Source organism: Mchenga conophoros, linkage group LG9 (assembly GCF_057382185.1).
Source record: "Mchenga conophoros isolate Kocher_MC1m ecotype Shallow Benthic linkage group LG9, M_conophoros_male_GT1.1, whole genome shotgun sequence".
In the NCBI taxonomy this organism is placed as follows: domain Eukaryota; kingdom Metazoa; phylum Chordata; class Actinopteri; order Cichliformes; family Cichlidae; genus Mchenga; species Mchenga conophoros.
In genome coordinates, this window is record NC_140534.1 from 19,148,251 (window position 1) to 19,170,289 (window position 22,039).

At 40.2% G+C, this 22,039-nt stretch overlaps 2 protein-coding genes across 9 annotated transcripts in view; one reads left to right on the top strand and one right to left on the bottom strand.

Annotated features, from left to right (window-relative positions):
* The window catches only part of abi1a (abl-interactor 1a), a 50,198-nt gene extending 39,546 nt beyond the window's left edge, over window positions 1–10,652 (bottom strand). For 2 of the 7 annotated variants that reach the window (XM_085286802.1, XM_085286800.1), the window contains exon 1: window positions 10,416–10,651. In XM_085286802.1, coding sequence (XP_085142928.1) covers window positions 10,416–10,532 — 117 coding nt within the window. In that variant the 5' untranslated portion in view covers window positions 10,533–10,651. Of the gene's footprint in view, window positions 1–10,415 lie in introns of all 7 variants that reach the window. The other 5 variants (XM_085286803.1, XM_085286805.1, XM_085286806.1 and 2 more) reach the window with 4 other exon arrangements.
* A 1,853-nt stretch (window positions 10,653–12,505) lies between these two features.
* Window positions 12,506–21,759, top strand: acbd5a (acyl-CoA binding domain containing 5a). Of its 2 annotated transcripts, XM_085286807.1 has the most exons (14): window positions 12,506–12,663; window positions 12,997–13,125; window positions 13,368–13,488; window positions 14,766–14,838; window positions 15,102–15,219; window positions 15,311–15,343; window positions 15,585–15,830; window positions 15,925–16,116; window positions 16,483–16,577; window positions 16,664–16,874; window positions 17,085–17,287; window positions 19,814–19,873; window positions 20,016–20,125; window positions 20,463–21,759. In XM_085286807.1, the coding sequence occupies exons 2-14, from the start codon at window positions 13,029–13,031 to the stop codon at window positions 20,473–20,475; spliced, it is 1,572 nt and encodes a 523-aa protein (XP_085142933.1). In that variant the 5' UTR covers window positions 12,506–12,663; window positions 12,997–13,028; the 3' UTR covers window positions 20,476–21,759. The 2 variants fall into 2 exon arrangements, with proteins under 2 accessions (XP_085142933.1, XP_085142934.1); XM_085286808.1 differs by lacking the exon at window positions 15,311–15,343 and having other exon boundaries at window positions 12,513–12,663.
* Window positions 21,760–22,039: the final 280 nt, after the last annotated feature.

Sequence of the window (22,039 nt, forward strand, 5' to 3'; positions counted from 1 at the left end):
TAGAAGACAGGTGGTGGCAGCAGTGGGTGAGGTGATGATAGCTAATGGTAGCATTAAGGGGGCAAAACAGGGGGGAAAAAATTTGACCATATGAAGACAAGAGAGGTGACAGTGCAAAAGAAAACAAACGATCAACGCAACTAATACACAAACTGTCCATATGGCTGGCTAAAAGCTCCTGACCAGGAGAGCTGCAGCGCCGGCTTTTCCACAGCCGGTGTTTCTTTTAGCGGGAATCAAAGCGGCAGATGTGTTGGGCGATAACAGCCTCAGGAAGCAGGAAAGATTCCTCCAGAGGGTTCAGTGCAAAAGGCCATCTGTTGAAATCACACACTCGTTCATGCGTGCACGCAGACACCTACCACTGACGCCGCAATATGCAATGTGGTGCGTGGATTAACAGCTGGAGGGAAACAGATGAAACAACAACCGCAAACAAACAAACAAACAAACAAACAAACCAGCCTTTACATCCATGATAGCAATTTCCAAATTGCAAGAGGATGCAGATTTTTGCTGTATAAACAGATTAGTGAACAGCTCGTGCTTAGCTGTGCAGAACTGCTGGCCTACATATCACGCCACAAGTTAGTTTAAAATAAATAAACACGGCCCCGAAGAGACGTTGTGCAAGATCCATTCATTATAGATATACAGACTGCAAATGCAAATATGTTGTTTGCAATGCTGTTATAACTAAAAAAACTGCATGATTATGTTGTTTTTGTTAATGCACTGCAGCTGTGAACAGCACAGACAACCAGGCCCATTGATGTTTCGGATCACAAACGCTCAAGTGTGATGTGTAAACTCTACTGTCTCCATTTCTGTCAGACATACAAATTCATTCAAGGTTGCCAAAGCTTAAATCCAAAGAAAAGAAAACAACGTGATGCTGTTTGGGCTGCATTCTCGAACGGCTGCAGTGCAAAACGCTCCAAAACATGCACGATCGCCCGTCCTGCTGACTCAAAGTTTCCCGCGGTGTTAAATACAGAACATGTAAGCTGATGACAGCACAAATTAACCAGTCTGTATCACTTTGAAATTGAAGGTGCAAGGCCAGGACTTAAAATTAGTGCACCACAGGCTGCCCTTCGCTGCTGTTTCCTCTCCTTTGAGACGCAGCCGCTACAACGACTTGTGCGTCAAGAAAGCTGGCATGACGAAGCAAATAGGCCAGGCTGATCTTTCCTGGTTTACACGAAGGTAAATGTTTTACCTGCACATTAATCAAAAACTGACACTCTCAGTGAGCTGCACAGCCCGCTTTTCAGCTATTTCACTATATATTTCCCAAATAGTTAAATAACAGATCCCTCTTTGCCCTCTATTCTTCTTTTTCTGAACAGAATGATTCACTCTGCATTAGCTGCCAGAGCCGTGATATGAGGTCAGCGGTGGGTGCCGGGAGGACAGATGCAACACTTGATTGCATCGCCACTGGCGGCAATCTTAGATCCTCCTGCTCTAGTTACATCCCTGGCATCCCTAGTCCCTTTGCTGGTTCACGCATCAAATCCTCAAAACCAACCAGATTTGTTGTCCAATTACCCAGCAATCTGCACATTTCTTCAAAAAAAAGACAATGGGAGAGATGTAGTAGATCCTAAAAAATTAGAACAAACAGCGCTTTAGCAGACAAGGAACAAAGGGTGTGCACAATCAGCTCAAAACAACAGCACCGGCAAGCTGAGTACACTCTTCCACGGCAGGGAGATGCAGAGAATGAGGTGGGCTCTGAGAGAGCTTTAGCGCTCCTGGGGCACTTTATCTCATATTTCTGAGCTGAGTAATGACTGAGTGAAAGAGACTATGGAATATCCAGGCAGCAGCAGACAGGCTGTCAGCACCTGAGCTGGGTTTATAAGGGGAGTAGAGAGGAATGCGCGGGCTGACTACGCACAATAAATATGTAGCTGGGAGCTGGGGCAAGCGAGATAATCAACCACCACCCTGACAGCATAAAACACAAACACACAGAGTGACAATTCTTCAAAAACCCAAAATAATTGAATGCTGCACGTACTCAAGCTGAAAAAACTCACAAAAAGATAAAGGAGTGGCAGTCACAAGAAAGGCTTTCCTGTTTTCTGCAGGGTTTTTTGAAGCTCTTGGAAGGATAGACACTCTTCATCTCACCCATCCAGTCTGGCAAGATAACGGCCACTGAAGCGCAATCGAGTTTCTGGTTTTTTTTTCTTAAACAAGACGCCTCCATGTCAGGCTCTGCTGGCTGCATTAAGTGCCGTAAAAAGGAAAAACTCCTCGGGGTCAGATGGGTTCCTGCTTCCGTTCCGCCCAAAAGCAGTAGCAGAAGTAGGAAATGGACAAAATGAGTATTCCTCCTGATGATCTAACACGACTAAAAGAGGACTCAAGGAACTGAGACCAAATGTCTGTTTCACTGAATCATCCAGAAATTAGGAACATGACAAAAAACAAACAAAAAAAACAACCCACAAAGGGTTCAGTGGTGGGATACATTTGTTGGTGTTGCAGCAAATGCTAGAACTTGCATAAACATTTCTGCTTCTTTTGATTTACACAGCTGACAAACCCATCTGGGTTAATGCGCTCTCACTTGTTCACAAGTGTGCTCAGCACACACACACACAAAAAAATAAATCCCACACACTTTCAGGAATGTTTGGAATTCCGCAACATATCATACATCCTCAAGAGCTGCTGAGGGGTTTCGCCATGAACCACAAGTGTGGGGGATGAGCTCGCAGAAGCCAAAAACAAACACAATGGGACAGAAGTACAGAGCTTTTTTTTCCTTATCTATAATCTTCAGACTGAACATGAGGAAAAACTAATCCTAGATATTAGGCCTGACAACTCCTGCAACTTTGTCTAAAGGAAGAAAACCTTAGCAGGGATCAATCCTCTTCCCAAAGCAGTACTGTGCTGAGCTGAAAGAATGAGCCTATATCCAGCTGGAAGGTTGTAGAGCTCACATGGCACTTTGCTGCCCAGTGATGTATCGACCGCTGATTACAGCAGACTGGACGGGGCAAGATAAGTGAGGCAGCCGAGAGTTAGTGAGCCGTTGTATTGATGTGCGGAAGGTGGAGCCCATGAACGAGAGACACGTTTAAGATCTGACCACGTGTTACCAAAGCTATTACCTGATCAATTAGTTCCCTCTGCCATCGTGCAGCGATATATTACAGCTCAAACGGAAGGCAAAACTGTGATAGCAATCTGAGACCGAATGTAACTATGTCAGTACCACTAAAGTTAAAGGAAGACTGTCGTTTCCAGTTTGCTTCTGCTGTGATTTATCTTTGGTGGTGTCCGTCTGTACTGGGACTTCCCCACGCTTCCATCATATTTGCTAAGTAGATCAGCTGATATGGCTGAACTGTGGTTGAGCTTTACTTTGCAGCTAGCTTAAGACAATACCTTGCTTTCTGCTTCTTACCAGTCTAGTAACATGCATTTCAAGGCAATTACAGTCGTTGCTTTACATATGATGGAAATAAAGGTACTTTCGGTGCAGCAGGTATCTGACACAACCATGAAAGGACTTCACTCTGAACTAAAACCCCGGCTGACAAATGTGAGATTTTCTTGAACTGACTAGGTTTTCTGTTTGACTTCCTTGTTCTAAGGTTACATTGGAAACAATTTGCTGGTCACTTTCTTCCCTAGTTGACATTTACTGCTCTGGGTGCTGGTTACTGCCAATGTATTTACCACCCCCTCATATGTCAATCGACAGTATTCTTCCCTGTGGTTGGTAGTTGCTTCAGTTGCTTGGCTAAAATTTTTCGATGGTATCTTGTTGCCACATTGCTGCAAATTGCTTTCTGTGTGGACAACGCTAACAGTTAATCAATATATCTCCAAGTTATTATTATTCCCAATTTACCAGTTACGAATGAGAAAATCCAAACTTCATAGGGCGTTCAATTCGCTACCATACACCTCTAAGAAAACCCATCAGATATTTATATTGGAGAGGCTGCTACCACTAACTTTGGGGTATTTGTCCTTTAAAAACTGACTTCAGAAATGATCAAGTATCAGTCTGGGAGCCCATCAACTGATCTCCTATTTTAGCCTCTCAGAGGAACAGCTAATTTCTTGGGGTTTTCAAAAGTTACCCAAGCAAGATGTCCTGTTCCATCTGTTATTCCCATTGGTTTACAAATGAAGACCTTTTTTTTTTTAAAAGAGATAATAAAAAGATAAATTAATAGAATGACTGTACACCTGTATGCAACCAAACACGATCGGTCAACAGAACTACAAACGGACTACAAACAGAAACCAGAAAGATACCAGAACCACAAATCTTGTCCCTTGCCTACAGATTCTCCATACTCCTATAAAAACATGTTTATGGGAAAACGTCGATTTCTAAATGCTCTCTGCTTAAATCTGTGCCAATTAATAAGTCAGTTTATCACAGAACTGTTGAAGCTTTACTTTGTTTTATAAAGCCTAAATGTTTAAGAAGGTGCTAAGTGTTGAATTAACAATTTTCCGTATACATTATTATATCCACTCCTTGAGATGATTAAACTAAGAACGACCTACCTGCCGAGAGAGGATGGTGAAAGTGACTCTGGAACGTGTGAGGAATAAAGAAAACCTGCACATGAAACAACTTCAGTCCCTCCTTTTACAAGGTCTCGGCTCTCTAAAATTAAAAATTAAAAAATAAATAACACTGCAGCACGATAAGTGAATTCATAATTCCTTCTCCTCCCTCAAAGGGGCAGATGGAGGCTGACTGAAAGGCCATAAGGTCTACCTGACCTTGAAAATCTGCCAGCACGCTATTAGAAATTCCTTCAGTGTGTCAGGGAAGAGACACAAAGGGGAAGTTTGCACATGAAGGAAACTCATTAACCTTTATTGAGAGACTTGGTAATTGCTTCATCTGGCAGAAAGCACAAAGTGCTTAACTGATAAACAAGCAAAAAAAAAAAAAAAAAACACTACAAGTTGGGAAAGGCTTTACTCCTTATGAATCCAACTGTAAGCTGAAACAGTACCATCAGAATGAATCCAACTGTCCAAAACTCCCACACTGTAACAGATCAGTTCAACAGTCTGGATCAAACCAACCCCATCAGCTGAGGGGGAGGAGTGACAGGTGGTCAAAAGGATGAATGGGTCTGGCTGGTAGGCTCAGAGCCGCTAGGCCTCTCCGTGCTGCAAGAAAAACCAGGCCACTCCACAGAGAGCAGGAGAGAGGGAGAGGCAGAGAGAAAGGACAGGAAATGAGGACTCAAAGTAACCCAGAGAGGCAAAGCTATGTTAAAAAACAAAAACAAAACACAAACCTATATTTATCACCTTTAGGCAAGACTGGCCCTCTTCCAAGAGAAAAACTTTCACGAATTCTCCTGGGAAAAGCAGCACAGGACAGGTACACCAAGGTTATATGACCGGGATTGTCAAACTACTGATCGATGGCCAGGCCTCGCCTCTTACATGTGATGCTGCCAGCATCGATCACAAGCTCATATTTTAAAACAACTCATTCAGGAGCAGCCCGCACTTCCTTTTTTCCTTTTTTAAAGAAAAAGTGGGCATCGTGCTGCCTCAGCACAAAAAAAAAAACAAAAAAAAAAAAAAAAAAAACACTTTCTTGCAAGACAGAATTTACTCTGACTTATGACCTCCTGGTTTTCTACATAACACTTCCATTTCCCCTTTTTTCTTTTTTTCCGTTGTAAACATCTCACTATACAGCGCTGCCACACATCGCTGTGATTTCATCAGGAATTTGGACCAAGTTGCAGGCAAGACCTTTCTAACGAATTCCCAATTATCAGTGTAGTAAAGGCTGGTATTCAGATAGTGGAAACATTCAGATTCAGAAGACTTTATTTATCCTCGAGGGGCAATTGAGAGACTGACCTTGCCGACCATACATACAATACACAATGGCCCTGTATGGTGGCTTCAGGAGTGTCAGAAAAGCATCCATTCAAAATACATTAAGTGCCACAAACACCTTTCCTTGTTTGGAAATGACTGGACAATGATCGTGCACAATGACCGCTGAAAATTTTAAAGATTTATTGACTATAAATGTAGAGATTAAATGATGAGAGAGTTAAATATGATCGGCAGGACTGACTATCTGTCCTGGTGTACCACTCCTTTTGCCCTATGACAGCTGAGATCTGGCTTAAAGAAGGCCTTTAAACAGTGACTATGCACATAAGCATGACTTGTTCACATACAGTTAACACAGAGTCTGTGTTACCTTACTTAACAGAAATCTGTCGGTTTTACTGCACTTTTTGAACATTTGACAAACAAAAGTGGATTTTATCCTTAAGTAAAAAAAACTGACGGGCACAATATTTTATGCTGAAAAAAAACAACAACAAAAAACTCTGAACTTTCGTTGGACGAACTCTTAAGACATTTGATGGATACCTGCCCAAAGACCAAGAAAAAAGGAACAAGGATAAGCTGCTGTTAACGTTTTTACCACAATCTGGGTGGTACTCATGTTTGCTTGAAAACCTTTATTGGTTTTAACCACTTTGTCACTATTAGTTTAAAGATTAAATATTTATTAAGTTTAGATAAGCTTTAGTTTTACATTTTTAGCTTTCAGCAGAATTATCCAGACAGTAAGCAGCTGCCTTTAGGGCCACAAATAGCATTAAATGTATATGCAGTAGTGCTCCCCAAGATCCTGTTAACCATGATATACACATAAGAAACCGATCAATTATAGTTATTAGCTCTAATTTCAGTTTAGTTTCCATTCGGTTAGTTTCCAAAGTGGGTTTTGGTCATTTCCGTTTAGTTTTGGTTTTAAATCACCATGATGTGGGTGGTGTTTGTCAGTGGAAAATAGACATTACAATACAAATATATCTCCTCATGCTGTAGAGGAATCTTAGCTTCCTGATCCTTGTTGGTTTGGCAAATTTAAACACACCGTCGAAAAGTAAAAATAATAATAATTCTTGTTCAAGTAAAAAATTGTTTCAGCTAGTTTTAGTCTTTTTCATCAGTCCAGCTGTTTTTATTTTCTTTACACATACTTTTAGTTTTTAGCTTCTTTTTAATAACCTTTATTAGAAATTCCTAAATACATTTATCTGAAAAGATGAAATCAGAGCATGTTTGGCTTTTGTTGCTTGAAAAATAACTCAGCTGACTAATTCATTTTTATGATGTTGTTTCCTGAGCTCTATAGATAACAAATACAGCCTAAGCATGACTATTAAAGCCTGAATTGTGTCATTACTGTGCTGACAACCCTCTCAGTGCGTCCTCTAGCCAACATGGCCAGGTGGCCCACTTTGCATACGGTGGCCCACTTTGTAACCTCTGCGTCCTTGTCGCAGAGGTTACACAAACATGGCTCTGATTTGCATGAATGAAAAAGGGTTTTGAAAACAGCTAAATATTCCAAGTTTTCTAATCAAAAGATCAATCAGAATAAACTGAACTGAGGTATGTTAATGCGAATCTTGTCTTGTTTTTAGAGGCACTTCCTGACACACAGAAAAGGCATTTCCAGGGAGTCGGTCTTCAGAGTCAGCAGGGCAAACAGGAAGCATAACTCTGACCCATCAGTGTGTCATATGCCACGCACGCACAGCTCGAAACGCGCTCTCAGACCAACAAAAGTCACTATCAAGTTGGAAAAGTGGGGCAGAGATCTGTCCTTGGTTAAACAGAGCTCTCACCATCTGCTTCAGCCCGCTGAGCTGCACTATAGTCCGCATAACCCCAAAGTCCCGATGACACAAGCACAGAGAGAAAGAAGCAGGGATGGAAATGTGAAGGAGGAGTGCAGAAAAGACGGGCCGATTCAAGCTGAGGCATGTTGATATGCGCGTGTTTTCGAGTGTGTGCGTTTCTATCAGACACAGAGAGCAGGAGAGAGTGTCTGCAGCAGACAGAAAGGGCTTATGAAAAGTGCACTCGCTTCACAGAGAGCTGGCGACGTGTGCTGAAAAGCTTAAAAATCCCTCTTTTTTTTTTGACGTCAGCGCTTCAAACAAGGTGCTCGACTAAAATACAGAGGCAGGATCAGACGCACGCCGCAGAACTTTTTGTACAGTTTAGTTAAAGTCTGAACTAAATTTACATCAAATACTGAGCTGCGGCCCGTCAGCATCATCCACTCCTGCTGCACCTTTTATGTACAGCCACGCACACATAAAGACATCAGAAGGCAGCCGCTGAAATGTTCTTGCGAGTTTTCAGCTCATTAGTTTGGAGGGGGTTGAGTCCTATGACACCATTTCGGGAGCATCTTCTAAAGATCTACACGGCAAAAAAAAAAAAAAAGCATGCGATATCAAGCTCAATCTACAAGTAATTTTTGAGAAAGTAGAAGAAGAAAAGCCTATTTTACTAGTTTTAATGTGATGAAATCTGATGAAATCGGCCTGGTTCTAGTCCCCAAATGCACTAACTGCAAGTCACTTTGGACAAAGCACAAACAAACTGAGCAATTCATTTAAGGCAGCAAAAACGACGGAAAAGAATAAATAAAGGAAGGAAGGAAGGAAGGAAGGAAGGGGCAAAAACTGGAAATTAGTAATCAATATTGTTACGATTAAAAAGTTTTAAATAGTTTCTCCTAACCCCTCTACCAGTTGTGCACTCTTCATGAGCCTAAGGCTTCCTGTTAAAAGGGAGTTCTTCCTCCCCACAGTTGCCAAACGCTTGCTTATATGAGAATCAGCTGATCGTCGAGTTTCTTTTTCTACATACAGATATAAATTTATCTGTGTCGCACCAGCTTAAATAACTTCAGAGCTCAACACAAAAAAGCAAACCCATCTCGACCACAAGATCTGAGTGCGAGCGTTTAAAACGAGGCATGCTGATAAAAATGAACTTACAGCAGACAAACTATGATTTAAGTGACTATTTTAATTTTAAAGTTTGTCAGTATTGCTTCACTGTGGGAAATCACATTGAGACCTCTCGTTCTACAACTGGCTGTAGCACAGAAAATCCCATAACAAGGAAATTCCCACGTTTAGTTCCACAGCACTGCTTTTCACAGGAAACAAAGAAAACGAAAACTCTCAACTTTATGGCAAAAGTGGCAAGAAAAGCTGCTTGACGGCCTCAAAAATGAGACAAAGTAGTCAAAGCTTTGCCCTGCAGCATTTGTGCAGGCACCCTGCCGCAGGGCAAAGTTGCCTAATCTTGCGAGGACAAGGAAGAAAACAAAATTACAGGGAGTCCTTGGGGAGTACAGCTGGAGAGGACACACCCTCTTTAGCTGATATGGGTGGGTTGTCTTCCTGCTGAGAAAAAAAAATGTGGGCTCTCTTTTCACTGCAAATGTTTGCCTGTCACATTGGTGCTCTGTCTTTTTTAGCAGCGGCTCACCACATTTGCTAGTGCCCTAAAAAAAGCAAAGCCATTGGTGGTTATTAGACTTTGTAATGAAGTTGCAGCATGGTAATCACGTCACATCACATCCTGGCCCACATTTATTCTAGAAAAAACAGCACGCAGACACAGTAATACTCCCTGTATTAGGTTACAGTAAATTAGCTGCCTTGTTATGAAAAAGAAACCTAGCAGAAATTAAAGCATGAATAATCTGAATGAGGGATTTCAAAAAAAAAAAAAAAATCAATACTGCCAACCTTTATTGACCAACTAACAAGGACTTTATAGTCTTCTCTGCTTCACAACCCAGCTCCAAGCCAACTATATTATCCTGAACAAGCTGCTTTCTGCACATTCTATGATTTTACAGTACATTTAACAGTTTAGAAGTAATGCAGCAACAATAAACATCAGAGCATTTGCACTAAGTGCTCGCAAGTCCATAATGTAGACAGTATAGCATCACTTTAACGTCCCTGAAGTATACCAGTGGGGGGCTTAAACTGTTTTTGTGGTATTAAATGGTGAGTTTATTGACCTTAAGGAATGTAAAGGGCTGCTACGTTCATGTGGACTTGTAGTTATACTGTGGCTTTAACGCACGTAAACCCAACTCACTACTAAAGCAACGAAACTGGTGTAACTTTGTCCTCGAAATAAAACTATTTTTTAGGATAGGGTGTAACATAATCAATGGCCTGCCTTAAAAACACACACACACACACGGGCCTTCCTTATCAGCAGTGACAGTGGAGGCAGTTTAGAAGCGAGCCAGTGTACTACTAATTTTTTTGTTAAAAAAGAAAAAGTAGACACACCCTCTGTGTAAACGGAATGAATGTGATCAATGGTGCGGGGCAGACGGGGGCTCTTTAAAACGTCCCACGGCCGTAAAAGCCCCGTGGGTAAAGTGTTATCACAGCTCCGAGCTTTTAGGGATCATTTGACGAGCCAGTCCACTTCTTTATCCACGTTTCCTGTCCCAACAACCATTCAGTCCGGAGCTTTCCGCGACAAAAGGCGGACCACAGATACAACAACCCTGTGGCTCACTCACTTACCTGGACATAATTGTTCTCGCAGTAGTCTGCTACTCTCGTCAGGTTTTGGTAACTCTCCACGAGCGCTCTTTTACCGGCCGGAATCTCTTCCTCTAACAACATTTGTAGCTCTGCCATCTTAACATCTCTCCGCAGAGCCTCCCTTCCCTCTCTGCCTTTCCTTTGATTGAAACAGCCACCAGCCCAGCTCTGCCTCAAAAAAAAAAAAAAAAAAAAACCTTTGCCTGCTATTGTGGGATTCCTGCCTGCCCTCGCTTTGGCTTAACGTCAAAGCGAAGATCGTGTGTACTAATGAGGAGGATCACTACATCCGCAATATTGTGTACGAACATTTTACTCTCGATTTTATTTCATTTTCATTCAGCACAAGGAACAGGAGAAACAAGTGTATTTGAGAGTATTTGAGATATATTAGGAAAACATTTGTAGAAAAAAAAGCCAAATTGATAATTTACAGTGAATATATGTATTTGACCAGTTTTACTTAGAAATTTTAATTCACTTTGGATGAAAATGGTAATTTTGGAATAAAGAAAGTAATTTTAGGTGAGATATTATTTTATTTTTTGAAGGAAATGGTGCAGAATAAAACGTTATCTTACTGCAGTATATTCTACAATATTCTAAATGGCAGCATTTTTATAACAACAGAGAAAATGCTACATTTTTAAAATTAATAGAACATTTTTAGACATTTTAAATTCATTGTTGTGACAGTACTGAGCAAAATTTTGACCCAGCCTTCATTTCTAGATATTTTTCCTGGAAAATGTCAAACATGTTATTGAAACATGAGCGAACATACATGCGAAATATAGCATGAAAGACAGAACCAGTTTGTACAATTATAATACGCTTGATTGTCTTCTTTTGAATGTCTTTTTGATGAGTCCAGTCTCTTTCGGGGTTTTATCTTCTTTCTTTTTTTTAAGGACAAGACTTCCAGACACTGTTTATCTGCTGTTGATCGCTTTTTAGGCCTAGCACCTCTTCTTTTGTCTTCCACTTGTCCTCAATTTTTAAGGGTGCACTGCACACTGTGCTGAGTTTTTAGGTTTTTGGTTCAAAAATTCTATTTATGCCTGTCAAACTGTGTTATCTTTGGGATTTTTTAGATGAGACTAAAAGTAAAACAAGTGCCTAAAGACACTATTTAAATTTAAAAATTGGTTCTTTACCGGTTTGTCTGTTATTCATTCATTTTCATTTCATTCATTCATTTATTTGTTCATTTCAGGCACAACAAAAATACATATATTGAACATAAAGTGCACAAAAAGTTATGCATAGATACAACAGTGGGTCCTCTCTTGAGTTGGGCTTCTTTCCTTATGCTTAAATGATGCACAGGTCAGTTTTATAAGGGGTTTAATGAACAGGAAAAAAAATCCTCAGCAGCCCATACCCAAAGAAAAACTTAGAAAGAATTCAGAAAGCCTGGGGAACTTTTGCTCAAGAGCACTTAAAAATAATAATACAAGAACATCTGGCTACTTGAAAGCAAAATATAAAGAATTTTGATTTGATTTGAAGAAAATATTTATTTTATATATGTTTTAAGCATACCTCTAGCCCTGAGTTCATACTGAACCACAGATACAGAAAGATACATACCTATACAGATGTGGGAATATATATTAGCAGGGTATTTATATGTAATGTGTATATGTAATGTAAGTCCACTTTACATCAGAATGTATGTCGCGAGGTGTGGACGAGGAATTAGGTAGAAGAATATTGCATGCAGTTATTGTAGGATCGCGTTCAGTGTCGCAGCTTTAGGGAAGAAGGCGTGTTTCAGACAGATAAGATAAAGGATCTAAGGACAAAGTGAGAGCTCTAGCTTTTTTCTGCTATCGACCTATCAGTTTTCCAACGAAGAGGGAGGGGGAAAGAAAAAACATGGATCTGTCTAGAGCATGTTGGGATATGTAGTTTTGCGTGTCGAACTGTCGCGACATGAGTTTGTGTTTTCAGCCATAAGAGCGAAATAACATTATATATTTCACTTCTCATCAGCTTTCTCACTCGTTTGACTTTAATATGTTGTTTTTATATCCAAACCATATTTTCACAGTTTGTTTTGTTTGTTTTCTTCATGTGGACGCAGAGGATTGTGGAGTTTGTAGGCGCCGTCGATATGCAACAATAAGACTACAATTCCCACAGTGTGTGCTGTTCATGGCGTCTGGTCAAGGGCTAATGACAAGTCGCCTTCTGACAAACAGATAGGCCCGTGATTTTAACGGTAAGTAACGACGGTTTTAAGCGGTTTTTTTTCCTCGAAAGTGTGTCAGCGTAGATACCGTTTAGCGGGAACGACAGTGTCGCTAAAGCTGTGCCACACGTTAAACGTTGTGTCCTAGATATCCAACTGGCTCAGCCTCCTCCTACTGGTGGTCGTAACATATTGTAGACAGTTAACTTTCAAGTATAGCTGGTCGCATTAGCGTCGCAAAAGTCTGCTCGTTTGCAGACGAAAACAAACCAAACTGCTGCTCCGAGCTAGCATAAATGCTATAAACAAACGCTTTTAACGTTTTGTTTTTGCAGTTGTCGTGAGTTTGTTTACTGCTTGCAGGTGTTGTTGTTGTGCTGTCTGCGAGTGACACGATGGAGGTGGAGAGCGTCCGCGTGGAAGATGAAGGGCGCCTGACCCAGATGAGGTTTGATGCCGCCGTGAAGGTGATCAAGAGTTTACCCCCGAATGGTGAGTGAACACCTCACTCGAAGCTCTCTTTCTCTCTCACACACAGACACACATATATACACACACAGGCCAGTTCAACCAGCTCAGCTACCCCCGGGCAGGTGCGGTGCAGCAGCTTGTGCGCTTTAAATAATCCACTTTGTCCCCAAGCCATCACAGATTTGAAAGAAATAGAAATCAGCCACAACTCTGCACGTGGAGGGTAAGGCTTTTTTATGTGATGAGAGTTTTCTTTTCCTCAGGTCCCTTTCAGCCCTCCAATGACATGATGCTCAAGTTCTACAGCTACTATAAACAGGCCACTGTGGGACCATGCAGCATACCCCGACCTGGCTTCTGGGATGTAGTTGGAAAGGCGAAATGGTAAGTTAGGGGGCGGTGGTGGTTGTGCGCTTAGGATTCCTTCAGAACTCAATTCTATGGGGAAAAAAATTTGATTTCAGGGTATAAAAGGAATAATTTGTGCCAAGAGCAATCAGTATACTAAATAATGAGATGCTGTGTTGCTATGATTTGTTTGATTTGTTTATGGCTTGGTGAACCAAAGACAATTTTCCCTCGATGTGTGTAATAAAGTCTATTCTACTCTATTTCTCCTGCACTAATGGTGTAACAGGAAGATGCATGCACTTCCCCACGCGCCTTGTTTTAAATCTATGTGGATCAGTGTACTTTTAAGAATAGTCCCCCAGACACAAACCCTGTTGCTGTAATGTTTTATCATATTTTATTATTCTCTGATGATCACATCAAGACAGCTTGTGATATTCAGAAATGAAAATCTCACTCTGTTAAGCTCAGGCTGTGTCAGGTGATCTCTGGACTCATTAAAATATATCAGTTACCTCTTACCCACAAAGCTGGACAGTTTCTCTCAAGGAGGGGCTTGTACCTGTGTGTTTTCTCAGTCCTTACACATGCTGGATACTGTCTGTCATTAAGCATTGAGTTTGATCACAAACCTTGAAGCCCTTGCTCACCATGATCTGCTTTGTCCTTCTGTAGACTCAGATATAGCTATATTCTTATTTGCAAGGCAGTTTTTGATCTACTAGGTTGGTCAAAAGAAGTGCGGGATGTTACTGTTTTTGGTCTCAAGACTTATTCCTTCTGTAGTCATTTAAATGTTTAGATTCAGATAACTTGATTAATACCAAAAAGGTCAATTTGTTTGTACCTGTTAAGCATCTGGTCTCATAAATGAATTTTAAAGGACTTTGAGGCAGTTGCTTGAACTCTCCTGCCCTGTTTTTGGCCTGGTTTCTACGCAGCTGCTGATTGCACCGCTGCCTGTTCTGCCCAGGACACCCTTGAAAAAGTTATTTTTAATCTTAAACATGATATTTTCGTGGTTAAATAAAGGCTAAATGAACACGTTTCATGGGTAGGTACAGTTTCTAATGAATGTTTAAGTGTCTGTCAGACTGTGATCCAAAGTTAGTAAATTAGTTTGTGTCCTCAAATAGTCTTTCCATATTGACTCAGCTGAAAACTGGAACTGGCACAAAGGCCTTCAAACACACTTTTGCTGACACATGACATTCTCTTCTGTGTGTTCCACCTTATAAAATTATATAACAGTGCATGTTTTCTTCTTTCGCTTGCTTTTATTTATTTTATTTATGTATTTATTGTGATAGGGATGCCTGGAATTCTCTTGGAGAAATGTCCAAAGAAGAAGCAATGGCATCCTATGTTGATGAAATGAAACTGGTACGTTTGCCGTCCATCTCCCACCTCTTGAAGCACCTTTTTAATCTGTCCGTGTTTCATGTCCTTGTGTGTAATCAAATGACACAAGCCATGTGAAGAGTAACACAGATACATTGCCTTTACAGTCATCTGAATCAGGAATAACCCTGTTACACCAAATAATTTATGCCGCAATACCGGTACTTTGAATTTAAAGCACTTCCTGGTTGTTTGTGACTGTGGGATAATATTCTCATTGTGCTCGCTCTGGATTTGGTTTTCAGATCCTAGAGGGGATGCCCATGACTGACGAGGTGGAGGAGCTGTTAAAGGTCCTCGGCCCGTTCTACGAGCTGGTGGACGAAAAGAAAAAGATCGCGCAGATATCAGACCTGAGCACAGGTTGGTGTTTCCTCGCCAGGTGGATTGCCCACACGTTTTACTTTGTGATGTGGAGTTTAACCTCTTTTTTTGCCTCTTGTTATACGCTCAGCCCGTTTGACTCAGTTTGCTAGGCAACTGGAAGGCAAGTACATTACTGTGTAAACACACGGGTCTGTTGATATACTTTACTTCCTGTCTGGTGTTGTAGCTCAGATGCTTTGAGTCCTTATTAGCAGTCATAGAAAGCTTGCTTGTAGCTTACCACAGTTAAGGTTCCCCTTACAATCAGAAATGGACACATTTCATTTTAATATGTTAACATCTTAAGCAAGTATTCGTGAGCTTATAAAATTCTTTCTGTTTGTGTGTGTGTGTGTCTGTAGGGTTTGGCACAATGATGAATTCAATGGCATCAAAAAGTGTCGCAAAGAGCATTGTTAGAAACATGGAAATGAACGGCACTCTGGAGACACGGCCTGCAAGGCTTAAACAGAAGGAAGTGAGGTCAGAGGAAGATGCGCTGCAGGATGATGATGATGAGGAGGAGGAGGAGGAAGATGACGATGAGGAGGATGAAGAGGAGGAGGAAGAAGAAGAAGAAGAAATGGTGACAAGGGAGGTCAGAAAAGGTAACAAAGTTGCTCCTTTTGAGTATGAATATCTGAAATGACATTATTACATGTTAGATGCAGATTTCCTCTATCTTCTATATTTTTTCCACAGACAAAAAATCTGGACCATCACAACCAAAGAAGAAAACTTTAGCTAGGAGACAAAAAGCTCCGCTGTCAAACGGTAAAGTCGCTAACGGGGCCACCCATCTGACCAATGGCAGTCATTCCAGAGCTGCTCTGAACAGCGACAAGTCCCAGGAGGGTTCACTTGGCGAGCCTCTGCTCAACGGACACAATCCAGGTAGGAAAACCGATATTCCAACATAGGGCTCTGTTTCAGCCCACAGTACATCCCTACAGCGGTCCAAAACAGTCATTGAGGACTCACCAACACTCAAGCTGTCTGAGCACCATGTGATCAGATAATCTGCTAAGCTTCATTCCCAGAGCTGCAGCACACATTGAATCTCAACACTTAACACATCCGCTGCTCCTGGGACAGGCTTAATGGAGAAAATTAATGGTTCTGTAGAAACTGAGGAAAAAGCCCCTAATTCAGTGAACTTCCTCTTTGTCACTCTGGTAATTACAGTGCAGACTAGTCATCATAATGGAGAACAAGTCTTGAGTTTTGTGTGCCCTTTTGCCCTCTTTGTAATGACATTAGATCCAAGTGTAGCTGCGTCTGCACCCAGTCACCTGACCAGCGACTCAGACAGCGAGGTGTACTGTGACTCTGTGGACCAGTTCGGACAGGAAGAGGCAAGTAAAAACTTAAACATCACAGAAATATCAGCTGGGTTTAGCCAACTGGACTGTTTTTTACTCATCTTGTTGTTTTTTTGAAGAACTCGGAGCATAACCGCTCTCTGGATGATTTGGATGAAGAAGAGAACCACCTCCAGCCGCCTCTGGAGGAGAGACGGGAGACTCAGGAGGATGTACAGGGTCCATTGCAGGTTGTCAGATGTGGAGGAGAAGATGGAGAGGCAGGTGGAGCAATGTCACAGAGGCTGAATGTGACTGTGCCTGGTGGCTCTTCAGTCAGAAGAGGAAGGGGTAAGGCTGCATTCACAGGGTTTTACACTCACATTTAAATGTTATGAAATGCAATCACAAGGATGACAGCATGATTCTGTGGAGCCGGCAGCTCTGTGTGGCTTTTGTTTTTCCATTTAGTGGCCTTTCAGTGTCACAAAGACTGTCATTCCATTGTATGCGCTGACACCCGAGCATGTGTCAGTTATTCAAATTCCGTTCTATTTTTAGGCTCCAGGTCTCCAGGCCTTCGCCCTGGTTCTCAGATGCCCATGCACAGTGCTGGAGATGGAGACGGGGGCCACTGGGGAGGTGCAGGAACACCTGGAGCGAACCTGAATGAGCAGATCATCGTGGCGCTGGCCAGACTGCAGGAGGACATGCAGAGCGTCCTGGAGAGACTGCACACACTGGAGGCTCTAACTGCAAGCCAGGTCTGATGATATTCAATGAAAGTGACTCGAAACAAAAAATACAATGTGGCTTCTTTGAGGCTTAACTAAGAAAAAATAATAGATAACATCAAGTGTTATCTACATCTTTCCACTCTGTGTGAATACTTTCTGGTCTTTATAAGCAAGTTAAATATAACACTATTTTTTTAAATATAAACATAGCTGTGTCAATGTCATTGATCGTTGATCAGTAAAATAACAACCTTTTATTTATTTATTTTTTTTTTTTCCTGATGTAAACAAGGTAATGGCTAAATAAAAATTAATGCATAAAGAGAAAACTATGATAAAGTGCACATACACTTTTGTCAGCGTATAACAATGAGATGAAAATAGTCTGGCGAGGTGACAGCCAATCAGAGCTAAGTAAGTTGTGTAGAAAAAAAAAAAAGAGTAAGCTCACCTTCTCTTTTTTTATTTTTTGCCTTTTTTAAAAATGTCAGTATTATTTTATTTTTATTTTATTCATCATTTATATTTATTTACAATTTATTTAAAAATAATAATTCTTTGAAAATTAATCTAGTGCAGTAAGGACAGACATGCATATTTGACTCGACTAGGCATACGGACACATTTCACATTTGATGTCAGGAAAAAAACTTTGTAAGTCATGTGAAGCTCTCCTCTGTAAAAACACGGCAAACTTTTACAACTTTTTGTTTTATTTAACTAAATCAGCTTTAGATTTAAGCGACAATAATCACACACACACACACATAATCTTATGACATTTTAGTCAAAAAACTATGACTAAATCTAAATCAAAATTTCCTGTCATAATTACACTATATGTAAACTTAGAACTATACAGCAAATGATTAAACTACTCGTGGTGGCTTTCTGCGGTTTAGACTGCAAGGCTGACAGCAATGTTAAGCTATCTATGGTGAGTAAAATGAGCTGGCAATGGAATTTGATTGTACTACTCATTTTATAATGTTTAGGCAATTTTAATTATCTTCAGTGATCTATTAAATAAAGTAGCATCAGCTACAGGACTGGACAGCTGGCTAGTGACAGGATAATAACTTACTGTAAAATATTGAAGAAGACAAAGTAAACAAAACTTGAAGCTAACTAAGTAACCTCTCTATACAGTAGGTGCTTTCTTATCATAATGCTACAGGTTTATTTTTATGTGTATTTCATTTTAACAGGAAGCTGGGATTGTGCAAGAGTCTCCTGTCCAAAATTGGCTGCAGTTCAAACAGCAGTGGTTACACTTTATACACAGTGACATTAGGACAGAGAAGGGAAACACAGGTGGTCATAGTGTCATAAATAAAACAAGTGAAAGGCAACAGTTTGAAGAGCTGAATTCAAATATGATGCACGTAGTGGTGAATTATGCTAAACTACATGGATTTTTTTTATATAAATTATATATAAGAACTGGTCTTTGTTTCAAGAACCAAGAACCTTGTCTTAATAAGACTATTGACATAAAACAGCAGTGCAGTGGTTAGCACTTGTTGTGTGGAGTTTGCAGGATCTCCGTGTGCCTCCGCGGGTTTCCTCTTTGTATTGCTGCTTCCTCCCACAGTCCAAAAACAGACATGTTCAGTTAATCAGTCATTTGTAATTCGCCGTTGATGTGAGGTAGATGAAATGCATCTGGCCATATTTTGCTGTATTGAATTCATTAGGACGATCAGGTATCCCACTTCAGGTGGGACTGAATATCATTCATTTCCATCCTGTCTCACACATTTAGATAATGTACCATATTTTGATTTACTCTAATATTAAAAAGTTAACATGGCCTGACAGACACTTTTCATCCAAAACTGCAGGTTAACCTGTCACCATCTTTTGGTGCCAGTGGAAAAGGACATGGAATAATAAGGACTTAAAGGCTACTTGCAAGTGGATAAGGCCAGTAACTCACAAGAAATGGTTTCTGAGAAAGAGATGTTGCAGATTTGTAGACGAAGTGGAAAAGCAGCTGAAATAATAGTTACTGGGAGAGATGACTCTAAGAAAACAAACAGAAGTTTGTATCATATTCAGGATGTAGCACAGGATGAGTTCTGTGTGTATAAAGCAAATAAATATATATTTTTTTAGCCACGGTCCAGACCTTGGACACAAAGAACCTTCAGCTTCTGTTGATGCTTACTGTTTACCCAGAAGGAGTTTGCAAAAGACATTCATTTAAAAGTTAGCTTGTTGGAATCCGCTAACTGCTCCGCTTAATAACATTTACAAAAAGGAAGTAAAATTTTTGCAAAAAAAACCAATATCAAAAATATATAATATATAGATTTCTATGTGGCTTTAGAAATTTAAGATAAGATATACTTCAGTTATCCCAAAAGCTGGGAAATCACTTTGACAGCAAACAAATATAAAAAAAACAGACTAGCTCAATAAAATAGTTTCTTAAATTAAATCTCATAAAGGTTAAATGAATTGCTTAATAAATCACTAATAAAATAAATATAAGTTCTTTCTTTTTAAATGTACCCATAATGACAGATTATGAACTCTTTCTTTTGGCAGGCAAGATCAGTGGCTCTGTCTCCTACTTATGCATCTCCCCCAGTGAATAATAGGAGTCAGGTAAACGGTTGCAGTCTTCATTAAATTTTTGAAAACAATCTACTGAATTTCCAGCTGATTCAATTAATTTAAACCATGTGTTCATTATTAGAAGTTAACAAGTTTCATTTGTAATAGCAATGTATATTTTTTGTCCTCCTAGAAACCGTCCTGGTGGCCTTTTGACATTTCACCAACCAGTTTGGCCTTTGCTCTTATATGGCCATTTGTGGTACAGTGGCTTATCCGCCTATACTTGCAGAGGAGGAGAAGGTAAGAAATATATGGACAACACACATAGTCCAAAATTAGGTGAAAATTCACAACCTGCACTTAACAGACTTTTCCTCGGTCGTTAACAATAAAGATGAGTGAGTGGAAGTTTTTTGGTTTGTTTTTTAATCTTACTAAAATCGTATTGACTCATATGAGGTTCACTCCATTTCTTTGGCTACATTGGTTTTGCTATAAAGTGCTTAAAAGATTGTCTGACTTTAAGAAGGTTTAAAAAAAAAAAAAAAAGTCTTTGCTTTTGTAAAGTGTCCCACACTTTTCAGGTATTTCTGATATTAACTAATTTCATTTTTTCCTTTTTCTTTTTCTCCAAAAGACGAATCAACTGAACCCAGTGACACCTTAAATCACCGTGGGCACGACAATAACAAATCCCCAAAATATTATGGATGGGTTGCTAATGGCTGTAACTCTTCCCCTGCTTAGACCCATGGCCCAGTAATTAGCTCTTGCACTATGAAGAAAGCCCCTAAAACTAACGAGAGCGAGGAAGCAGTCTCTCAGGCGCGTTGCAGCGTAGATGTGGAGTCACAAAGGAAGATGAAAGTATGGGCTTGCTGTCTGTGATTATCCAACTGTTTCAAGATGAATCTACTGTATTGGATTTTTTTCTCTGTAAGAAATGGTCTGAGTCCAGCTGTAGAGTAGCTTCTCAATTATTTCCGTAACTGAGATATTATTGCACACAAATCGGCGTTTTCAGCTTAAGGTTTCATTTGATGTTACTAGAAATGTCCCCAATTCCCTTTCATTAGTTGCCCAGGTAATGCTGCTATAGTAAAATATTGTAATTACTGTAGAAATGAGGAATAAATGTATTAATGTACTGAAATGTGAGATTCTTTTTAATTCTAAGTTAATATTTATTGCTTTTAGCAACAGTTGCAATGAAGACATTGCTGGCCAGCTTTCAGCTGTAAAAGTGAGATTTCTGTTGAAGTGAATGTTTGTGTGTAGGTCAGACCAGGTTCAGGATGTTTTCATCAACGGTTTTGCTACATATCAGTCTGCACATCACTTCAGATTGTTTTGTACTTCAGTTTCTAAATAGAAGAAGTGCCTCAGCATTACAAGGTATTTTGTACTGTAGGCATTATGATTTCTTACATTCTCTTATTGTAGCATAACCCTTGCATTTCTGGACCAAATTCAGACTAATTGTACTACTTAGTGAGCCATGAATTAGCAGAAATCTTCCAATCTGATATCCGATATCTAATGCATAATGTTTGTCACCGTCTGTGTCGTTTATGCATTTTTGTTTTCTGTGTTGTTTCATTTTAATGTGTGAAGAATTGCATTGGGATGATAGTAATCGTGAATTGTTTGCAGAGCAGCGAGCTCCATATAAATTGTATACAATAGCTGTACAGTCCAAACAAAAATGCAATATTTTAATTGCATCTGTGTGTAATATGATGCCATATTTACAAAGTATGGCATCTGCATTAGCACTGATCTTTCCAGCGCTATTATGTTTTAATTAAAGAAAAAAAATGCAATAGTTTACCTTTCTACTGAAATGTACTAAGGCTTTCTCACCCTCTCTGCCTGTGGATAGAGTGGTGTTTGCATGTGATAATCTCAGCCTGAAATAAAGTTTTCACAAAGCAGGTTTGTCCACTTTATTTCAAATAAGTGGTTACTTGAGACCTCACAATAAATCTACTATAGCCAGCAACAACTGCCTACACACTGTGCCCACTACACCAGCAGCAGTTGTGGGCCTGAGGATTTCATCCCAAATACCTAAGAGCACTCGGAGTACAAGTGGTTCGCAGGTCGAGCTTTGGATGGGCCTCCCCAGACCATCACTGAACTGGTCATGTTAGATGATTAACGTTCACCTGACTCTTCAACATCTGTCAAATATAGTCAGTGTGACCCTGCTCT